The 16653-nt window shown below is 60.8% G+C and overlaps 1 protein-coding gene across 2 annotated transcripts in view; it reads right to left on the reverse strand.

Annotated features, from left to right (window-relative positions):
- The window catches only part of GABBR1 (gamma-aminobutyric acid type B receptor subunit 1), a 33249-nt gene extending 18739 nt beyond the window's left edge, over positions 1 to 14510 (reverse strand). Inside the window, exons 1-10 of one of the 2 annotated variants that reach the window (XM_066251290.1) lie at positions 14262 to 14510; positions 13759 to 13852; positions 12889 to 13092; positions 10640 to 10660; positions 9192 to 9352; positions 5638 to 5772; positions 4659 to 4829; positions 3107 to 3208; positions 2661 to 2726; positions 1996 to 2187 (exon numbers count right to left, since the gene is read on the reverse strand). In XM_066251290.1, coding sequence (XP_066107387.1) covers positions 1996 to 2187; positions 2661 to 2726; positions 3107 to 3208; positions 4659 to 4829; positions 5638 to 5772; positions 9192 to 9352; positions 10640 to 10660; positions 12889 to 13092; positions 13759 to 13852 — 1146 coding nt within the window. In that variant the 5' untranslated portion in view covers positions 14262 to 14510. Of the gene's footprint in view, positions 1 to 1995; positions 2188 to 2660; positions 2727 to 3106; positions 3209 to 4658; positions 4830 to 5637; positions 5773 to 9191; positions 9353 to 10639; positions 10661 to 11980; positions 12167 to 12888; positions 13093 to 13758; positions 13927 to 14261 lie in introns of those variants that run through there. The other variant, XM_066251205.1, reaches the window with a different exon arrangement.
- Positions 14511 to 16653: the final 2143 nt, after the last annotated feature.

A 16653-nucleotide genomic window follows, 5' to 3' on the forward strand; every position in this document is an offset into this window, starting at 1 on the left:
CCTCTTCTCAGGGAACATTCCAGAAGTGTAAACTCCTAGGCCCACACCAGACCTCCTGAATCAGAACTTCCGAGGGAAGAGGCCAGTGGTCTGTACACTAACTAACCTTCCAGACGGCTCTGACCGAAGCGAAAGGTTCAGGACTATTTTTCATCCAGACGCGGGGTCGTCTGCTTCCTTTCTAATCAACACAGCTCTGGGCCCCTCAGACCAGCCCCTGCGTCTGGCCCACTTCTCTGGGTCCCATCTAATCCATCTATGATCTCTTCCCTCGTGAGTGGTATGGGCCGCTTCTGCCCTCTAGGAAACCCTGGCTTCCTCCCCTGGCGCTTTAGGCTACTGAGCAGGCCTGCTGTCACTAGAAGCCCTGTGGCCCCAAAGGCAGGCAGACACCATCTTTCTCTAGAGACCAAGAGGTGGAAAGAGGCCTCCATCCAACCCATTCATTCTGCTCCCAATCCCGATATTCCTTTATTTCCCCCAATCGAATCCCGGCTTCCCGTCAGGGGCTCCTCCAGCTGCCGTTAGGAAGCAGAAGCCACCAGGAAGGTCCTGGGCTCAGGACACCAACAAGGCCTTTCCCCGGGTTCTCGGAGACGACGCCTCTGGCTAGTGACCTTCTAGGATCTTCCCATTGTATCTCTCAACCAAGACACCTGTACACAGAGTCCCCTTGGGATGTCCCAGGACAACGTCCCTGACAAGGAAGAGCCCCACATGGCCACTGACCCTTCCATCAGGATCCACTGCGAGAATGAGCCTCCTGAATCATCTTCTCCTGCTCAAGAGCCTCCGTGAGCTGCCCCGTGTTCTTCAGACCCCGGGGTTTCCCACGGAAGGTCATGGGGGCAGAGTGGTACGGAGTTAGATCCAACCAGGGCTCCATTCCAGCCTGACCACTCGGTTGTCCCCTGGCCGGGGACAGGTCAGTCGCTTACCCTCCCTGCGTCTCAGTCTCCTGGCCAGTAAAACGGGAATGATGAGCCCACACCGGAGTGCTGCTCAGGGGGTCGCTCACGCTGTGTTACCCACAAGCGCCTGGTTCACGACGACGCAGGCAACGACCATACAACTTTGCCTTCATGAGATGCTTGCTCGGGGAGGAAGGGCTTTATCACCACGAACGCACCCCTCGCATGCCGTCCAAAGCGGGTATTCCAGGGCTGGGCAGCCCTCGGTATCCTGAGCACGCACACAGGAGCCCTACCCAGCTCACCACCTGCGACTCTGTATTCCTTAAGATGTCGTGCCTCCCCTCCCCCCACCCCGTCCCTCTATGCCCTGGCTCTGTCACTAACCAGCTATATCCGGCGGCTAAATAATTCCAAACGTCCCTTCGCCTCTAAAATTCTAAGAGGATCATTAAAAAGGCATCAGGAGCCCAGCTAATTGAGCGTCAACCAGAAATGAAAGCGAGTCTAGAAAGCTCTCTGCAGTCGCCGAGAATCTAAATACGCATTCCTGCCCAGGAACAGCTCTCCCGGTCAAGGTGCGTTCTCACGCAGACAGCGTCTCTGCCACCCTCAGCACCTCGCCCCGTTTCCACGGGAACGGCCCTTCCCCTCCGCAGGCCACTCTCATCGCCTCTCCCCCCTCTCTCTCGCTTTCTCCCCCTCTCTCTCTCTCCCTCTCTCTCTCCTGCCCAAGGAAGCAGTCAGAGCAGAACTGGAATCCACAGGAAATGTGGCGCAGACAAGTCCCAGGTGGGCGGAGGCTCCTTGTCCCCGAACCTCAACACTCCTCGGCTGCTGCCTTCCCCCTCAAGGCTCCCTGGGCCCCCCCTCCCCGCTGCCCAGGAGACCCCTCACCATGTTGGAGATGCTGAGGGTGGTCCTTCCCCCTCGAGGCTCCCTGGGCCCCCCCTCCTCGCTGCCCAGGAGACCCCTCACCATGTTGGAGATGCTGAGGGTCCCCCCTCCTCGCTGCCCAGGCGGCCCCTCACCATGTTGGAGATGCTGAGGGTCCCCCCTCCTCGCTGCCCAGGCGGCCCCTCACCATGTTGGAGATGCTGAGGGTGTTGGCAGGGTTCAGCATGACAATCTCGGTGGTGATGTGACCCTCCACCGCTTCGGTCATCTCGTCCACGGTGCAGTTGATGGACGGGTCGTAGGTCTTGAACCAGTTGTCGGCGTACCAGCCGATGAGGAACCAGACATACTTCTTCCCGAAGAGCCGCTCCTTGTAAACCTGAATGTGGGGGGTGGGGAAGGCCTGGGTCTTGGTTTCATTTTCTCTGTCTCATCTCATCTCACTTGACACTATCCAGTTTCTGGTGAGAAGAACAGAGCAGAGGACTGGAAAAGAGAAATCTGCCGTCTTGGGGGCGGCGGGGGGGGGTGTAGGAAAGGCTCCTGACTCCCCCTGAACTCCTCCCCAGCCTCTACTTCCAACTGGCCTTTTCCAGCCAGTAAGGAAAGCTGGGAACCGCAGTCTCCCCAGCACCACAAAGTGGCAGCAAAGTGAGACCCAGAGAAAGCGCCGTGTGTGTGAGACGCCAAGAGATGGAGTCAGAGCCCAGGGACGGGGACATCGTCTTCATCGTGACCTCGGGTCACTTGCTATCAACTGGAGCAGAGGTGCGGAGGGGAGACCCCACGAGGTGCCCAATGCCAAGAACCCACCCCGTCCCCCCTCCCGCGAAGGGTCCCAGCCGCACGCACCTCACAAAACACTTTGCGGGCTTCAGTCTCGTAGAAGAGTCCCACGATGATGCGGGCGTCCTGGCGCTACGGGGTGGGGAGAGAAACAGAGCCCCCGAGTGACGCCTGGGGCCCCCAGAGGGGCTTTACGTCAGGCGCCCTCCCAGCTGTGATTTCCTGTCCCGAAAAGAGCTCGGTGCCCAGGTCTGCTCCACAGGCAGCGGACCAATGTTAGCTGCAGGATGAAGAGAAGTTTCCTCGGGAGATGTGACTGTCTCCCAGCAAAACACGTATGTGACCGTGATGGAGGCGTGAGCTGAGGCTCGGGTGCCCATCACACCGCCATCTATCAACGTAACCAAACCTTACGCTGCCGCCGTGTCAGAGGTCAGTGACATCTCAATTAAAAAAACCCAAAAAACACCCCCTTTCTTCCCTCTTCCCCCCTGCTCTGCTCTCCAACCCACCTTGAGGTTCTTGACGGGCACAGCCGGGTCCGAGAAGAAACTCTGGCGGAACGTAATCTCAATCCCAGCCTCCTTCACGCGCTCCTCCAGGTCGTCCAGCGTCTGGAGTGGGAACGAGACACAGAGAGGACGTGGGCTGCACGACGGGGACACGGACGGAGGTCCTGCCTGGGGGCTGCGTCCCCAACCAAAGAACAGCGGCGTGAACCTTCCTCTTCCTTCCACACCTCCATCCCGGGCGGGCAGTGTGTTCAGAGGAGAGTGCCTGGGGTCTCGGGACGTGGCTTCTACGGGAGGGGGTACACAGGAGCCCCCCACCCCTGGCTGAGCGTGTGTCCACACATGTCACCCCACTCGCCTCCTCTGACCACTGACAGCAAAACCATGTGGGAGAGGAAAACGGAGGAACCAAGAAAAGTGCAGCAGGGTCTGGGATGGACAGAAGGAGGCCAAGCTCTCGAGGCCGGTGGGCAGACGGACAAACGGACCAGGGGGAAAGTCTTGAGAATCACGGAGAGGAAATGAGGGAGAATAAAAGGGTCACTAAGAGCCCTGGCCGATTGGCTCAGTGGTAGAGCGTCGGCCTGGCGTGCAGGAGTCCAGGGTTCAATTCCCGGCCAGGTCACACAGGAGAGGCGCCCATCTGCTTCTCCACCCCTCCCCCCCCCTTCCTCTCTGTCTCTCTCTTCCCCTCCCGCAGCTGGGGATGGCTCCGTGGCCTCTGCCCCAGGCGCTAGAATGGCTCTGGTCGCGGCAGAGCGATGCCCGCTGGTGGGCAGAGCTTCGCCCCTGGTGGGCGTGCCGGGTGGATCCCGGTCGGGCGCATGCGGGAGTCTGACTGCCTCCCTGTTTCCAACTTCGGAAAAATGAAAAAATAAAAAATAAAAAAAGGGTCACTAAGAGTGAACAGAGGGTCCAAAGAAGAGAATAAAAGAGAGGAAGCCGGCCCTCTTCGGGTCCCAGACGGACTTCTTCTACCTCGTCCACCTCCTTGCTCGTGGCGTCTCTGAGTCGGCTGTGACCTGGGTTCACAGGCTTGTCTTTCTGCCTTTCTCCTCCCTTCCCTCTTCTCTCCCCATCTCCATCTTTCCCCCCGCTCTGTGCCTGTGCCCATTTCCACAGCCCACCCCTCCGTTCCCACTCACACCCACCCACTGCCCCCTCCCGTGCCTCTGGACTCCGCTACCTCCCGGGGTTCCTATCGCACACTCTCTCTCTTCTCTCTTCCTCCTGTGTCCCGACTTTGTGACTTTGGAGCGAACCTACTTTAATAGAACTGGGTCATTTGGGGAATATCTATCCATCTATCTGAGGAACAAAGCATCAAAGAGAGGGAGACAGAAAGCTCTAAAACCAAAAAGGCTGTAAAGAAAGATCACACACTGAACCCACTTGGAACGTGTTCTCTCCTGATACAAAGATTCGAGATCCCCCCCCCCATGAACTCCCCGCCCCACCTCCGGACACGCCCCACCTCCGGACACGCCCCACCTCCGGACACGCCCCACCTCCGGACACCGGGACGGAGCGAGTGCCCGCCCCGCCTCCTCACCGAGGTGAAGACTTCCGTGGTCTGCTGGATGGTGGCGATCTTCTTCCAGCCCCACTTTTCAAAAAGCTTCACGCGGGTGGGGTTGTGCAGTGTGGCTGACGGGTGGGTCCGGAAGAACGTGGGGAAACGCTGGCGGTTGGACAGGGCCGGCGAGCTGGAGCCGTAGGAGAGCTGTGGACACGCGGACAGCGGGCAGGGGCCGGCTGAGGCCGGTTGAGGCCCCAGGGGCGCAGGCAGGAGAAAATATTGGGCCCCTTACATCAGAAAAAAGTGTCTGCCTGACCAGGCGGTGGCGCAGTGGGTAGAGCGTCAGACTGGGATGCGGAGGACCCAGGTTCGAGACCCCGAGGTCGCCAGCTTGAGCGCGGGCTCATCTGGTTTGAGCAAGGCTCACCAGCTTGGACCCAAGGTCGCTGGCTCCAGCAAGGGGTTACTCGGTCTGCTGTTGCCCCATGGTCAGGGACATATGAGAAAGCAATCAATGAACAACTAAGGTGTCGCAACAAAGAACTGATGCTTCTCATCTCTCTCCCTTCCTGTCTGTCTGTCCCTCTCTCTGTCTCTGTCACAAAAAAAAAGTATCAAGTTGGGGTTTTACGGAGCCCTTCAGAAGTGGGGGCCCAATGCACCCACCGTGACATCTGCCTCTGGGGACAGGAATAGGGCAGCAGGGGATGTCACTCGACAAGGGGACATCATCTGTGTGGACTCCACCAGGAGCCCCAAGAGTGCCTCCAACCCTGCCCGCTCTCGCCAGGGGGGTCCCACTTCAGCCGCCTGGGAGAGTGAGTCACACTCAGATGCTCCTTCCCTGACCCCACGCCAGTTCCTCCCTGCGGTGCCCAGCGCTCAGGCCAGGGTTGCTAGGAGGCCGATTAGTTCAGGTTTGCAACGGGCTCTGAACCTTGGAAGCCGTCCTCTTAAATACCCCCCCACCAGAGAACGGCCTGCCTCTGACACCCCCCCCCAGCCCTCTCACCACAATGAGGTTCCACATCCTGGCGGCCTCGGCCACGAGTGTGGAGACGGAGCTGCAGCCCGGCATGAGGATGATCTTGATGGGGTCGTTGTACAGCAGCTCGTACAGGTACTTGGTGGCTTGGCCTGGGTCACACTGGGGGGGCAGGGGGTGAGGGGGGGCTCTCGCCACGTCCCTCTCGTCCTTGCCTCCCCTGCTCCTTTGTTTTTCCTCAGAAACCGAGTCACTTCCCCCAACAGCCCGTCTCTCTCAAAACCCTTTGGCCATGACTGCCATGGTCTTCTGCTTTCTGGAATCTTCCGTCTCCTAGGTTCTCCTCATCCCTTCCAACACCCTCTGTCTTCCAGCTCGTGCTTACCCCTACTCGCTCCTCCACACCCTCTGTCAGTATCAACACCGGCACCCCTTCCTCCCTCCCTCCCTCCCTTCCTTCCTTCCTTCCTTTCCTCCCTCCCTTCCTTCCTTCCCTCCTTCCTTCCTCCCTTCCTTCCTCCCTCCCTTCCTTCCTCCCTTCCTCCCTCCCTTCCTCCCTTCCTTCCTTCCTTCCTTCCTTCCTTCCTTCCTTCCTTCCTTCCTTCCTTCCGACTCATGCACACATCCCTAACCACGTTTCTCTAACCCCAAACATCTGTGTGTAGAAGAGGCTGCGGGAATTATGAATAAACTCTCCCCAAGTCCCCAGACAGCCTCCTCAGGAGCCACTGGATGAAAAGTCCTCCCTCAGCTCTGCACACACCCATCTGCCCACCTCCCCTCTTCCCACCCCTCCCCTCACACCGGACTGGTGATAAACAAGAGAGAACAGGAACAAGCCCACCAGGGGGTCCAGCTCAGCATCCCACCCCCCTTGCTGGGCCTGACATTTGATGGGTCCATTAGAAAAAGACACTGGGGGGAGGGAGGGGCTGAGGGGAAGAAAAACAAAGAGGGGGGATGAACTGGGGAGGAGAAGGAGGACTCTTCAGGAAACTAGGTACTTTTGGGGTGCCTGCAGGAGAGGCATGGGAATGGGAAAGAAGTAAGCCAGGGCAGAAGACGGGAGGGGTCAGGGAAGGTGGGAGGGGGGACGTGGGGGGAGGAAGGGACTGGCTCCCCACCCCAGGGCCTGCTGCCGGCCTCCTGCTGCAAGATGACATTTCAGAGGCTGCTGGAGCCCCACAGGCTGTGGAGAAGAAATGGAGCCAGCAGGGAGGCCGGGCAGAGGGGACACAGACAGGAGGCCCAGGAGGCTGGGGAGGGCGAAGTGGGGGGGCAAGTTCAAGAAAATCCAGAAGGGCCCCCTAGAGCCTGCTCCCTGCCCACTGAGGCCTGACATTTGGGAACATTGTGGGAAGCTGGAGGGGGGGGGTCAGGGAGAATGGCCTGCGTCTGAAGAGCCAACGCCTACCAGACCCAGGACCCTGCCCCCAACCCCGCACCCCGCACCCCCCACGCCGCACCCCCACCAAGGGGAGCAAGTGCTCAGTGGCTGTGTTGTTTCTGAAGGTTCTCCATCCCTCCCACTTGGGCCTCTTTGTGAATCTTTGGGTTCTCAGGTCCGAACTGGCTGCACTACCCCAGCCTCTGGGACCCCCCACGTCCCCCCACCGGCCCCCGGGGTGCCCCTCCCTTTCCTGTCTGGAGAAATAGGCGGTTAGGAACAAGGAGGACCTGGGAGGACATGTAAGATCCTACACACAGGGGAACCCCACTTCCCAAGGTCTCTCCCTTGGCGCCCGCCTGCATCCTCCCTGCCTCTCCTCTTCCACACCCCCTGGGTTCCTGAGGGCCCCCCCATCACCCCGTGACTCCTTCCCACCCTGCCTAGGCCACTTCCTCTGTTCTCTCTCCCTCTCTTCTGCTCTTGCAAGGATGCAGACGGGAAAGGGGGGTCCCATTCCAGGGTGCCTGCCTTTCCATCTCCCTCCCCCCAGGTCTCCCCACAGGTCTCCCCAACACCGACCTCCAGGGACTCACCGGTCACGGGATGAGTCTGAGTTCCCCGTGACCCCCTACCATAAAGCCTGCACCCATCTCTCCTGTCTCTCTCCACGTTCCCACCCCCCCCAGCCCCCCACTCACAGCCAACGACTTTTCTTACCCTCCTACCCTGGACCCTTCCATGAGCTGACCATCTCCCCCACCTGCCGCTCCGACCCTAACACCTAACTCTTCCTGTGGCCTGCTGTCCTGTCCATTCACAGCCGGGGTTAACCACACAGGCACCCACCAGGGCAGGGTTCTTACTGGTGGAAATGCAGATGGGTCCTTGGGACTCATCCCTAAGCAAGGAGTTAGAATCTGCATAGTTAACAAAGTCCCGTGGGGGTCCTTAATGCACCCTGAAGTTTGAGAATCCCTGTGAAAGTGTCAGGGGGGACCCTGAAGTCCCCTCTCCAAGCTCCCAACAGTCCTGTGCTCTCTGCTGCCCCAACCCCGCCCTGCGACCCCTCCTCCCTCACACACCTGCTTCCAGGTGTGGATTATTGCTCTCAAGCATAAATATAAATCCTTAGTGCGCCCCCTGGTCTCCGCCATTCCCTTAAGTCACTGGGCCACCTGTCAGAGAAGACAAATGGAGACCCCACACTTCCTTCCCCGCACGCCTTGTTATTTAAGTAGGGCTTCCAAGAAGGGAAGGAGTCTTAGAGGACCCTGGACCCAAATATTTTCTTACCTTGCCCTCTCCGTCACCTCTCTAACCTACACCCCCATTTCCCTTCTCGCCTCTCCAGAGACCACAGAGGCAGTCAAGAAGATCAACTCAGAGGCTGAGCTCCAGGGGCCAAGCTCCAGGGGCCCTGCGGGTCTCTGCTGCCCCAGCCCCTCTCTTTGACCCCCCCGCCCCCCCCAGTGCCTTTCTGCTGCTGCGGGATCCTGGCTGCTCTACATCCTCATGCTGTTGTGGGGGGCAGGGGGGCTCCCATGTGGGCCTGTAACCCAGTTCATCTTCCCAGTGTCTGCGCATCTCCTGACCATTAGCCCTCCCTGACCCCAATATGCTGTCTAGCCCCACGGTCCAGAAATTGGGGGTGGAAGGATGAGAAGTTAGGTGGTGCTCACGGCGGCGGCAACCCTGCTGTTTTGTGTATTTTTTTGTGATCAATAAACTAGAGCGCTCAAGTCCCTGAAAATGTTCCTCCTTCCGTCCCTCTTCCTTCCAGCTCCAACCTGATGCCCAGATTTACCTTGTTGCCATGGTGAACTTACATCCCAGCCGGTTGGCCACCTCTGACATTCCCTCCGTCCCCCCACTCACCCCAGGGTTAGTTTACTTCCCAGAGGGTCAAGATGAGCTTGTACCCTAAGTCCATCACCAGCTTCCCCAAACCCAAGCGCTCCTGTGGGCCTCTGAGCAGAAGGGTCTGCCTGGCAACGTGCTGAACCATCCCGAGCCCCTCAACCCTGATCTCGAACCTCCAGCCCCTGAGACTCCCCCCCAAGCTCCGGCACTCCGGCCCTTGGGCTAGTCACCTAAGGGAGGGCTGCCTTGGAACCCCAGCAGTGACTCAGGCTGAGACCACCGGCCCCTGGCCCCCCACCCCCACCCCCCCCACCCCCATGTCCGGGGCTACCTTGCTGTCGTGGTGGATGAGCTTGAGCTCATAGTCCGGCAGGATGTCCCTGCGGCTGTTCACGTCTTCCAGCGCCATCTCCACCGCGGGCTGGCAGGCCTGGCCCCCGGGCCAGCCCCCGCTCATGGGGAACAGCGCCCCGATGTACACCGCGCGCCGCTCTGAGGAGGGGTGCGGGGGGACCCGCGGGTGAGGCCGCGGGAGATGCGGGGAGTGGGAGGCCCACAGCACCGGAGCCACCCCCGCCGCCATCGCCACCAGGAGCGGCAGCGGCCACCCCGCCCGGGGAGAGGCGGCCCCCGGACCCATGGCAGGGAGGGAGGGGGCGGGAGGGGGTGCCGGCGGGGGGAGGCGGCTCAGGGGGGACACTTGTCCCGGGGAGGGCTGCTGAGAAGGTGCCGGGGAGGCGCCTCCATCCCGGGTTTTGCGGGGCGCAGGGGACTAGGGCAGAGGGGAAGCAGGGGCGACTGGCTCCCTAAGGGCCCGCGGCTCCCGCCACCGCCACCGCCACCGCCACCGCCACCGCCGCGGACTCTCCTCGCGGACTGACTGACCGACCGACCGACCGAGGGGAGGAGGAGGAGGAGGAGGAGGAGGGAGATGCAGGGGCTGGGAGGGGGCTCTGACGTCACGGGAGGCGCGCGGCGGGTGGGGGAAGGAGCCGAGGAGCGAGGCCGGGAGGGGGCGGGGACGGAGGCGAGCGCAGCTGTGGGAACGGCGCCGCGCGTGGGGAGGGGAGGGAGGGACTGCGCCCCCCCCGGGAAGGAAATGGACGAGGAAGGGGTACTGGGGGGGCAGAAGGGGGGGAAGGGACGTGCCCGGAGGGCAGGGTGGGCGGAGGGGGAGGGGTGGGGAAGGGGAGGACCCGGCCGGGCCAGAGCGCCTCCATGGGGGGTCGACGGGTGGTGCGGGTGCGGGAGGGGGTGGGGGCGGCGGGGGCTCTGGGGACAGCGGGGTCCCAGGGGAGTGATGGGGACAGAAGCAGGGGACAGGGCTGGGGAGACGAAAGGCTGAGAAAGGGCGCCGTGGTCCCAGGAGCAGGGAGAGGATGGAAGGAAGGCCCGGGTCGGGGGATGCGAGGGTGGGACGGGCTGGTCGAGCCCTCGGGGGAAGTCCTGGGGAGGGACGAGCAGGGAGAGGTGCCCGGGAGGGTCGGAAGGAACCCCACAGGGAAAGAACCCCGTGCTGGGGCGGCTGCTGCTTGGCCCGAGCGGAGTCAGGTGGGAGCAGGCCGAGTGCAGTCAAGCAGGGAGGTGGGGGGGGGGGGCCGCGGCCTCGCGGAAAACCGGGGCTGGAGGCGGAGACAGGTAGGGAGAGGAGGGGAGGGCCGGGCGCACACGGGGGTGGGGGTGGGGGAGGCGGGAGAAGGACCCCGGAGCCCAGCGCCCAAGGGCAGCGTCCCTGGGGGTGCGGGTGAAGAGTGAGGGGTCAGGGCTTTCTCGTCTCACCTGAGTGTGGCGTTCGAGTCACTGGCAGCAGGAGAGACGGGATCAGAGAAGAGTTACTACGGGCGACCCGGCTCCCCTGGCCCCCTCCCCGGACCCCTCCCACACCTGTCCGTGCGCAACCCCGGGCGGAGCTGAAGAATGACCCTGCCTTGCGGAGGGGAGGGTCCCTGAGGGGAAGGCAAGGCGGACTGGGGGTCAGGATGTGTTGGGTTTCTGCCTTCTTTTATTTTTCTCAGGGCAGCAACAGAACTTGAAACAAATACCTACGCCTAAAGACCAGGGCGGACCCTGGTTTCCTGGGGCCTCAGTATGAGAAAATGTGGGGAGGAGGGCGTCTCTCCGTGAGAGGACACCTTGACAGATACAACTGGTTTTAAGCTATCGCTCGCTGTTTAAAAAAAAACCAAACACCTTATGCGGTCTTGACAAAAACCTACGACCACGTGAAGACATTATGGGAACCTTCCACATGATTAGAACACAAAAGGGCTGTGTAAATGGGGAACCGAACCCCTGACTTTCGGTTAACCCATCCCTTGGTGGCACTAATCTCCAGAAGGGAATGATACAACCTTACAAGCAGAACAATAAAGTGAGAATCCTTAGAAGAGTCTACAAGGAAAGAAGAAGCATCCCAGGACAGGAGGCTGCAGAGGGGACCCGGATGCCCAAGGAGAGGGGACATCTGCAGGACTGGACGTCAGAAAAGGTGATGGACACAAGACTGACTCCCTCGGGGAATGAGGGAGGTCGTCAGGGAGGTATAGAAAAAGGCTGCCTCTGCCCCCCCTGGGCTGGGCTGTCCTTCATGACCGGACTGTTCCACCCCCTGTTTTAAGCCTTTTAAATTTTACCTGGGTCATTTTCCACCCTAGATACTCTTTCCAATCTCATCAACTTTCCTAAGTATGATGACATGAGTTATTTCTGAATCTGTCCGACGACTTGGTTATGCAATGAAGGAAGAAGGCTCTATTCTAGAAGAGGTCTGTGCGTTAAGGAAGGAACCGAGGCCGGGGAAAGTCGGGGTATATATAGACCTCAAGAAGGGTGAGAGACGGCGAGATTCGTCATGGAAAAGAGAACGTGTGAGACTCCAGAACCAGGAGCCGGGGAGAAGCTATAGAAAGAGAAAGAAAGCCCCCCACCCAGCATGGGTGACGTGGACACTGGGGGGGGGACGACAGGAACAAGTTTGAGGCAAATGGATGGAGGAAGGAGTTGGGCTTTCACCTCTGTCTCCCCCACACCCCCGTTTTGTATAGCAGCCCTCCTGTCCCTCCATCCATTCCCAGCCCAGCCTGTGCTCAGCGGCTGCATCCAGACAGCTGTTCCCCTCACCCTGGCAGTGGGGCTTGGGGCTGCTCCACTGGCCCTGACTACAGACACTCCGGGAGCCGCCCACCAGATGGAAGTCAGGGTCACACCGAAAGTCCACCCGGGCTCCGTCCAGGGCTGGGAGGTCCCCACCCGTCAAGAACACCTTCCCATTTTCCAGCATCAAATAAGACTTGGAGCAGATTCGGACTGTGGAGAGAGGAGAAGAGAGAGAGAGAGAGAGAGAGAGGGAGGGAGAGGCAGGTTGGAGAAAGCTCCTTGCCCTCAGCTTAGCAGAAGGCTCAGCCTTGGGTTTGGGCCCACAGCACCCTACAGTGTAGGAAGTCAGGGTAAACAGGGCTGGCCTCTCAGCTGCCAGGCCTCCTCTGGCCCTGGAAGCCTCCACACACTTTCCCACCGAGAGGAGAGGAGAGGAGAGGAAGCGGCATTGCCATGCAGCGACCCAAGATGGAGCTCTCGCACATCCAGCCAGTGGGCGGCGCTCTGGCTCTGAGCTGGGTGGATGGAAGTGACTTTCAGATGCACAGATTTGCCTTTCTTATTCTAGCTGACTTCCTCTAAGGTGACACCGGCTTCTGTTTCTCGGACAGAGGTGTTTGGAAAGGCGATGAAATTATTTCAGAATATTTTTTTGGCATCATGGGGCACGGATCACCCTTGAAGGGAACGACTCACAAAATGAATAATCAGGCTATTTTATCCATGGCCAGTGGCTTTAATGAAGGAAGGATGGAATGGAATGGGCAGGCTGCCCCCTTGACGGCCTCCCCCTGCACACGGTCACTCACAACAAACGCATTTGTGATGCAGCGGCCCTGGGTTGGAAGCGGCTGGTTTGCAAACGATGCTAAGCTCGAGGCAGGAAGAGGAAGGGGCTCGAGGAAGGGAGAGGCCCTCGGAAGGCTACTCACCACATCGGCTGGGCGTGTCCATGTCTGTCCAGGAGCCGTTTGCCAGGCACTTGCGGACCTTGGGCCCCACCACCTCGCGCTCCCCCCTGCAGACATACTCAATCTCATAGTCCACAGGCAGGAAGCTGATGGCCTTCACCTGGTCCCGGGTCAGGCCGCGGTACCGGATGCCCCCTTCCCAGGGCGGGTGTATGATCTGGCAACCTGAGGGGTGAGCCAGGAAGGAGTAAAGAGAGGAAATGGGGGGGGGGGAGAGAAAAGGCAGAGTCAGCAGCGGAGACGGAGAGACCAGGGCGTGGTCAGTGGGCAGGTGGGGGACCAGGGGCGGGGAGAGGGGTGCTGGAGGGCGGGGATGGGGTGGGTACCGAACAGGACTCCGCTCAGAGAGTCGTGTGCTGCTCCCAGCACTCTGGACAGAGTCACGGGCCGGAGTGAAAGCTAACGGGAGCGCACAGGACGAGAGGTGGTCGGAGGGCGGGTAAGGAGAAGAGTACTTGGGGGACGGGAGGGGTGTGGTGGGCGAGGGAGCTGGGGGAGAAACGGCTGGAAAGGAGGGCGTTTGAGTTTTGAGTCAGGATGAGATGAGACGGGCCTTCCGAGGCCACTGGGGAGCCACACAGAACCCCGGCAAGGGCAGAACTGGGTCAGCGACGTGGAGCCGGGACGGCTGGAGCGAGGCGGCGACCCGGGCCACACACAGGAAGGCGGTCTGGTGCGGCGCTGCGGGGTGCCAGGAAGGCAGCCAGGGGTGGGCGGGTGGGCAGGCGGGCAAACGGGCGGGGTGGCCGGGCTGCCGGGGTCGCAGAGAGGGCCGGGGAGGGGGGAGCAGGGCGCAGGGGTGCCGGAAGAGGTCGCCGCAGGAGGAGGCACCTTCCGAGGTGGCGTTGGGGGTCTGCGCCCCGCCCGCGCCCGGGGGGCTGAGGACCAGCGGCGCCAGCAGCAGCAGGAGCAGCAGCAGCAGCATCTGAGGGAGGGGCGGCCGTGAGGACCCGCCGAGCCCCCCGGCACTGCCCGGCCCCGGAGGCCCGGCCTTCCTCCCGGCTAGCCTCCGAGGCTCCGACCCGGGCTCAGCCCGGGGACCAGAGCGCCCCGCGAGGGAGGCGGGGGCGGAGCCCGCGCGGGTGGGGGAGAGGAGGGGAGGGAGGGCCTGTCCCCACCCTCCTCCTGCCTCCCCGGCCCCCCACCCTCCCGGGACCGCACTCCGCACCTCCTCCTCCTCCTCGGCCCCGGCCCCCGCGGCTCTCCGGCCGGCCGCGCTAACCCAGCTCCCCGCCTGCCTCCCCGCCGCCCCTGCCCTCCCGGGCCCGGGCCCCCAGCCCGGCCCTCCCGGCGCCCCGCGCCCCCAGCCCTGCTCTCCAGGCCCCGGCTCTTACCTCGGCGCCCCGGCCCGGCTCCCCGGCTGTCCCCGGCCTCCAGGCCCCAGGCCCGGCCGCTGCGCCCCGCTCCCCCGCCTCTCTCCTCCACCTTTCCCCTCCTGCCGACCCGCCGGCCCTCCAGTCCGGGCTCCGGCCCAGCCAGAGTCTCGGCCTTCTCTCTGTCCCCCCCGACCCCACCCCCGTCTCTCCTTCCCCGGGGCGGCAGCGGCCGTAGGAGCGGGGAGCCGGGAGCGAGGAAGGCGGCGCCGGGGACCCGGGGAAGCTCCCGGGCGGAGGGAAGGAGGAGGGAGGGAGGGAGGGAGAAGACAGGGCGGGGGGAAGAGCGGGGGTGACGGGGGAGGGCCCCTCCCCCCTTCCCTCCCACCGCGGGGAGCCGGGAGCCGCCCCAGACCCCGGCCCCGCCCTGCGCCGCCCACGGCGCGGGGAGCGCAGCGGGGATGCTGGTGCGCGCGCGCGCGCGCGCCACGGAGACCCACGGCCAGGCCGCTGGACGCCGGGGGTGGGGGCGAGCGACGCCGAGACCGGGAGCCTGGGATGCAGGTGGAAAAAGACGGTCGCTCCGAGGGGAGGCGGCTCTGGGTCCGGGTGAGAGGAGAGAGGCGTAGGTCCTAGAGCCACAGGAGGAGGAAGGGACGCGCAGGAGAGAAAGGAGCAGCCGGGGTCAGACAGCGGAGCGGAGCGGAGCGGAGGGTCGGAGACGCGCTGAAGGCCCGAGCCACCTAAGCGCCACTGGAGATGGGTGGAGACGGCAGAGCCGGGGCACCAGGGAGCGGCTGCGCGGGTCCAGCGGCGCTGCCACCTGCCTGCTCCAGGAAGGGAATCTGGAGAGAGGTCTGGAAGCGAAAGACTGGCGAGGGCACACTGGCAAGGGGAGAAATTGAGAAAGGAGGTTTAAGGAAAAAAAAGGGAAGAGGGTTGTGCAAAGACAATAGAGCCTCCAAGAAGTGGACAGGAGCCTGCGTTATCTTCTGTAGTCCTGCAGGGCCTGGCAGTCCGTATTTCTTGACTGAGTGAGAACTGCAAGTTTCAGAGACAGGCCTTTTGGCAGTCCTGGAGACTACTGCCGAATGCGGTCCGGTGGTGGAGGGTGTGTGTGTGTGTGTGTGTGTGTGCGCGCGCGCGCGCGCGTGCCGGTGTCTCTGTAGCTCCTGGGAGTGACTTTGGGCGAGAAGTCCTAGGGCTTCTTGGGGGGTTGGGGGGGAACTGCTTCTTTCTAGCCCTGGGGAAGAGGTGGGGAGAAGCCTAATGCTGTGAGACTGATTAGAAATGAGGTTCTCGCCTTCAACCTTTTTTTTTTATAACAAATATTTTGTAATGACTCCCTTACTATGCTGATTTGAAATTCATAGATAATAGGACCTACCTACATACATATGATTTTAAAAGAACCAGTGTGCTTCCTTGTCTGTAACATAAAGAGAAATGAGGGGGAAAAAGAGTAATTTGTAGTAAAAGAGCATACACAATATTATGACGTGTTGAGGCCGACTGCAGGAGAAGCTGTGATGAGAGCCAGGCGGGTGGAGACGCTGCCCACGAGCGTGCAGGTGCTCAGTGGGTGACTCCACTACCGCCAGCATGTTGCCACCAATGAAACGATGTAGCGAAGTGTTGAGCAACTCTCCAAGCAAAGCCATCTTCCCTAAATTTACACAGGACTGTAATTGCATTCCTAGAAAGTTCATTGTGTATTAAAACCTTTTTTTTTTTTTTTTTTTTTCTGAATTAAATTTCAGACTCAGATAATTAAACACAGGTTTCACCTACATGAATGTCCTTGGGGACATTTGAGAATCTGGGTGAGGGACAGTTCTTCATTGTGCAAGGCTTTGCTTTGAAGAATATCTTATATCCCTGCCCAACCCAGGAATGCTGATTACGCCCCCCTCCGCTGTGGTAATTACTACAAGAAAGCCCACACATCTTTACATGTTCCCTGGGGACGGGGTGAGACTCACTCAGCTAGAAAATAGACAAGAGCCCGACCAGGCGGTGGCGCAGTGGATACAGCGTCGGACTGGGATGAGGAGGACTGGGGTTCGAGACCCCGAGGTCGCCAGCTTGAGCGCGGGCTCATCTGGTTTGAGCAAGGCTCTCCAGCTTGGACCCAAGGTTGCTGGCTCGAGCAAGGGGTTGACTGCTGATGGCCCGTGGTCAAGGCACATATGAGAAAGCAATCAGTGAACAACTAAATGTTGGCAAGAGTGTCTCTGCAGTCCTGAATTATTGGGCAACTTTTTTCGTCAAATTTGTTCAATTTTTATTCCAATGTTTTACAAATGTTACCTTTACAATGTATGTATATATTTTGTGACAGAGACAGAGAGAGGGACAGACAGGAAGGGAGAGAGCTGAGAATCATCAATTCTTTGTTGCAGCTCCTTAGTCG

The sequence above is a fragment of the Saccopteryx bilineata genome, chromosome 1 (genome assembly GCF_036850765.1).
Source record: "Saccopteryx bilineata isolate mSacBil1 chromosome 1, mSacBil1_pri_phased_curated, whole genome shotgun sequence".
NCBI classification, from domain to species: Eukaryota; Metazoa; Chordata; class Mammalia; order Chiroptera; family Emballonuridae; genus Saccopteryx; species Saccopteryx bilineata.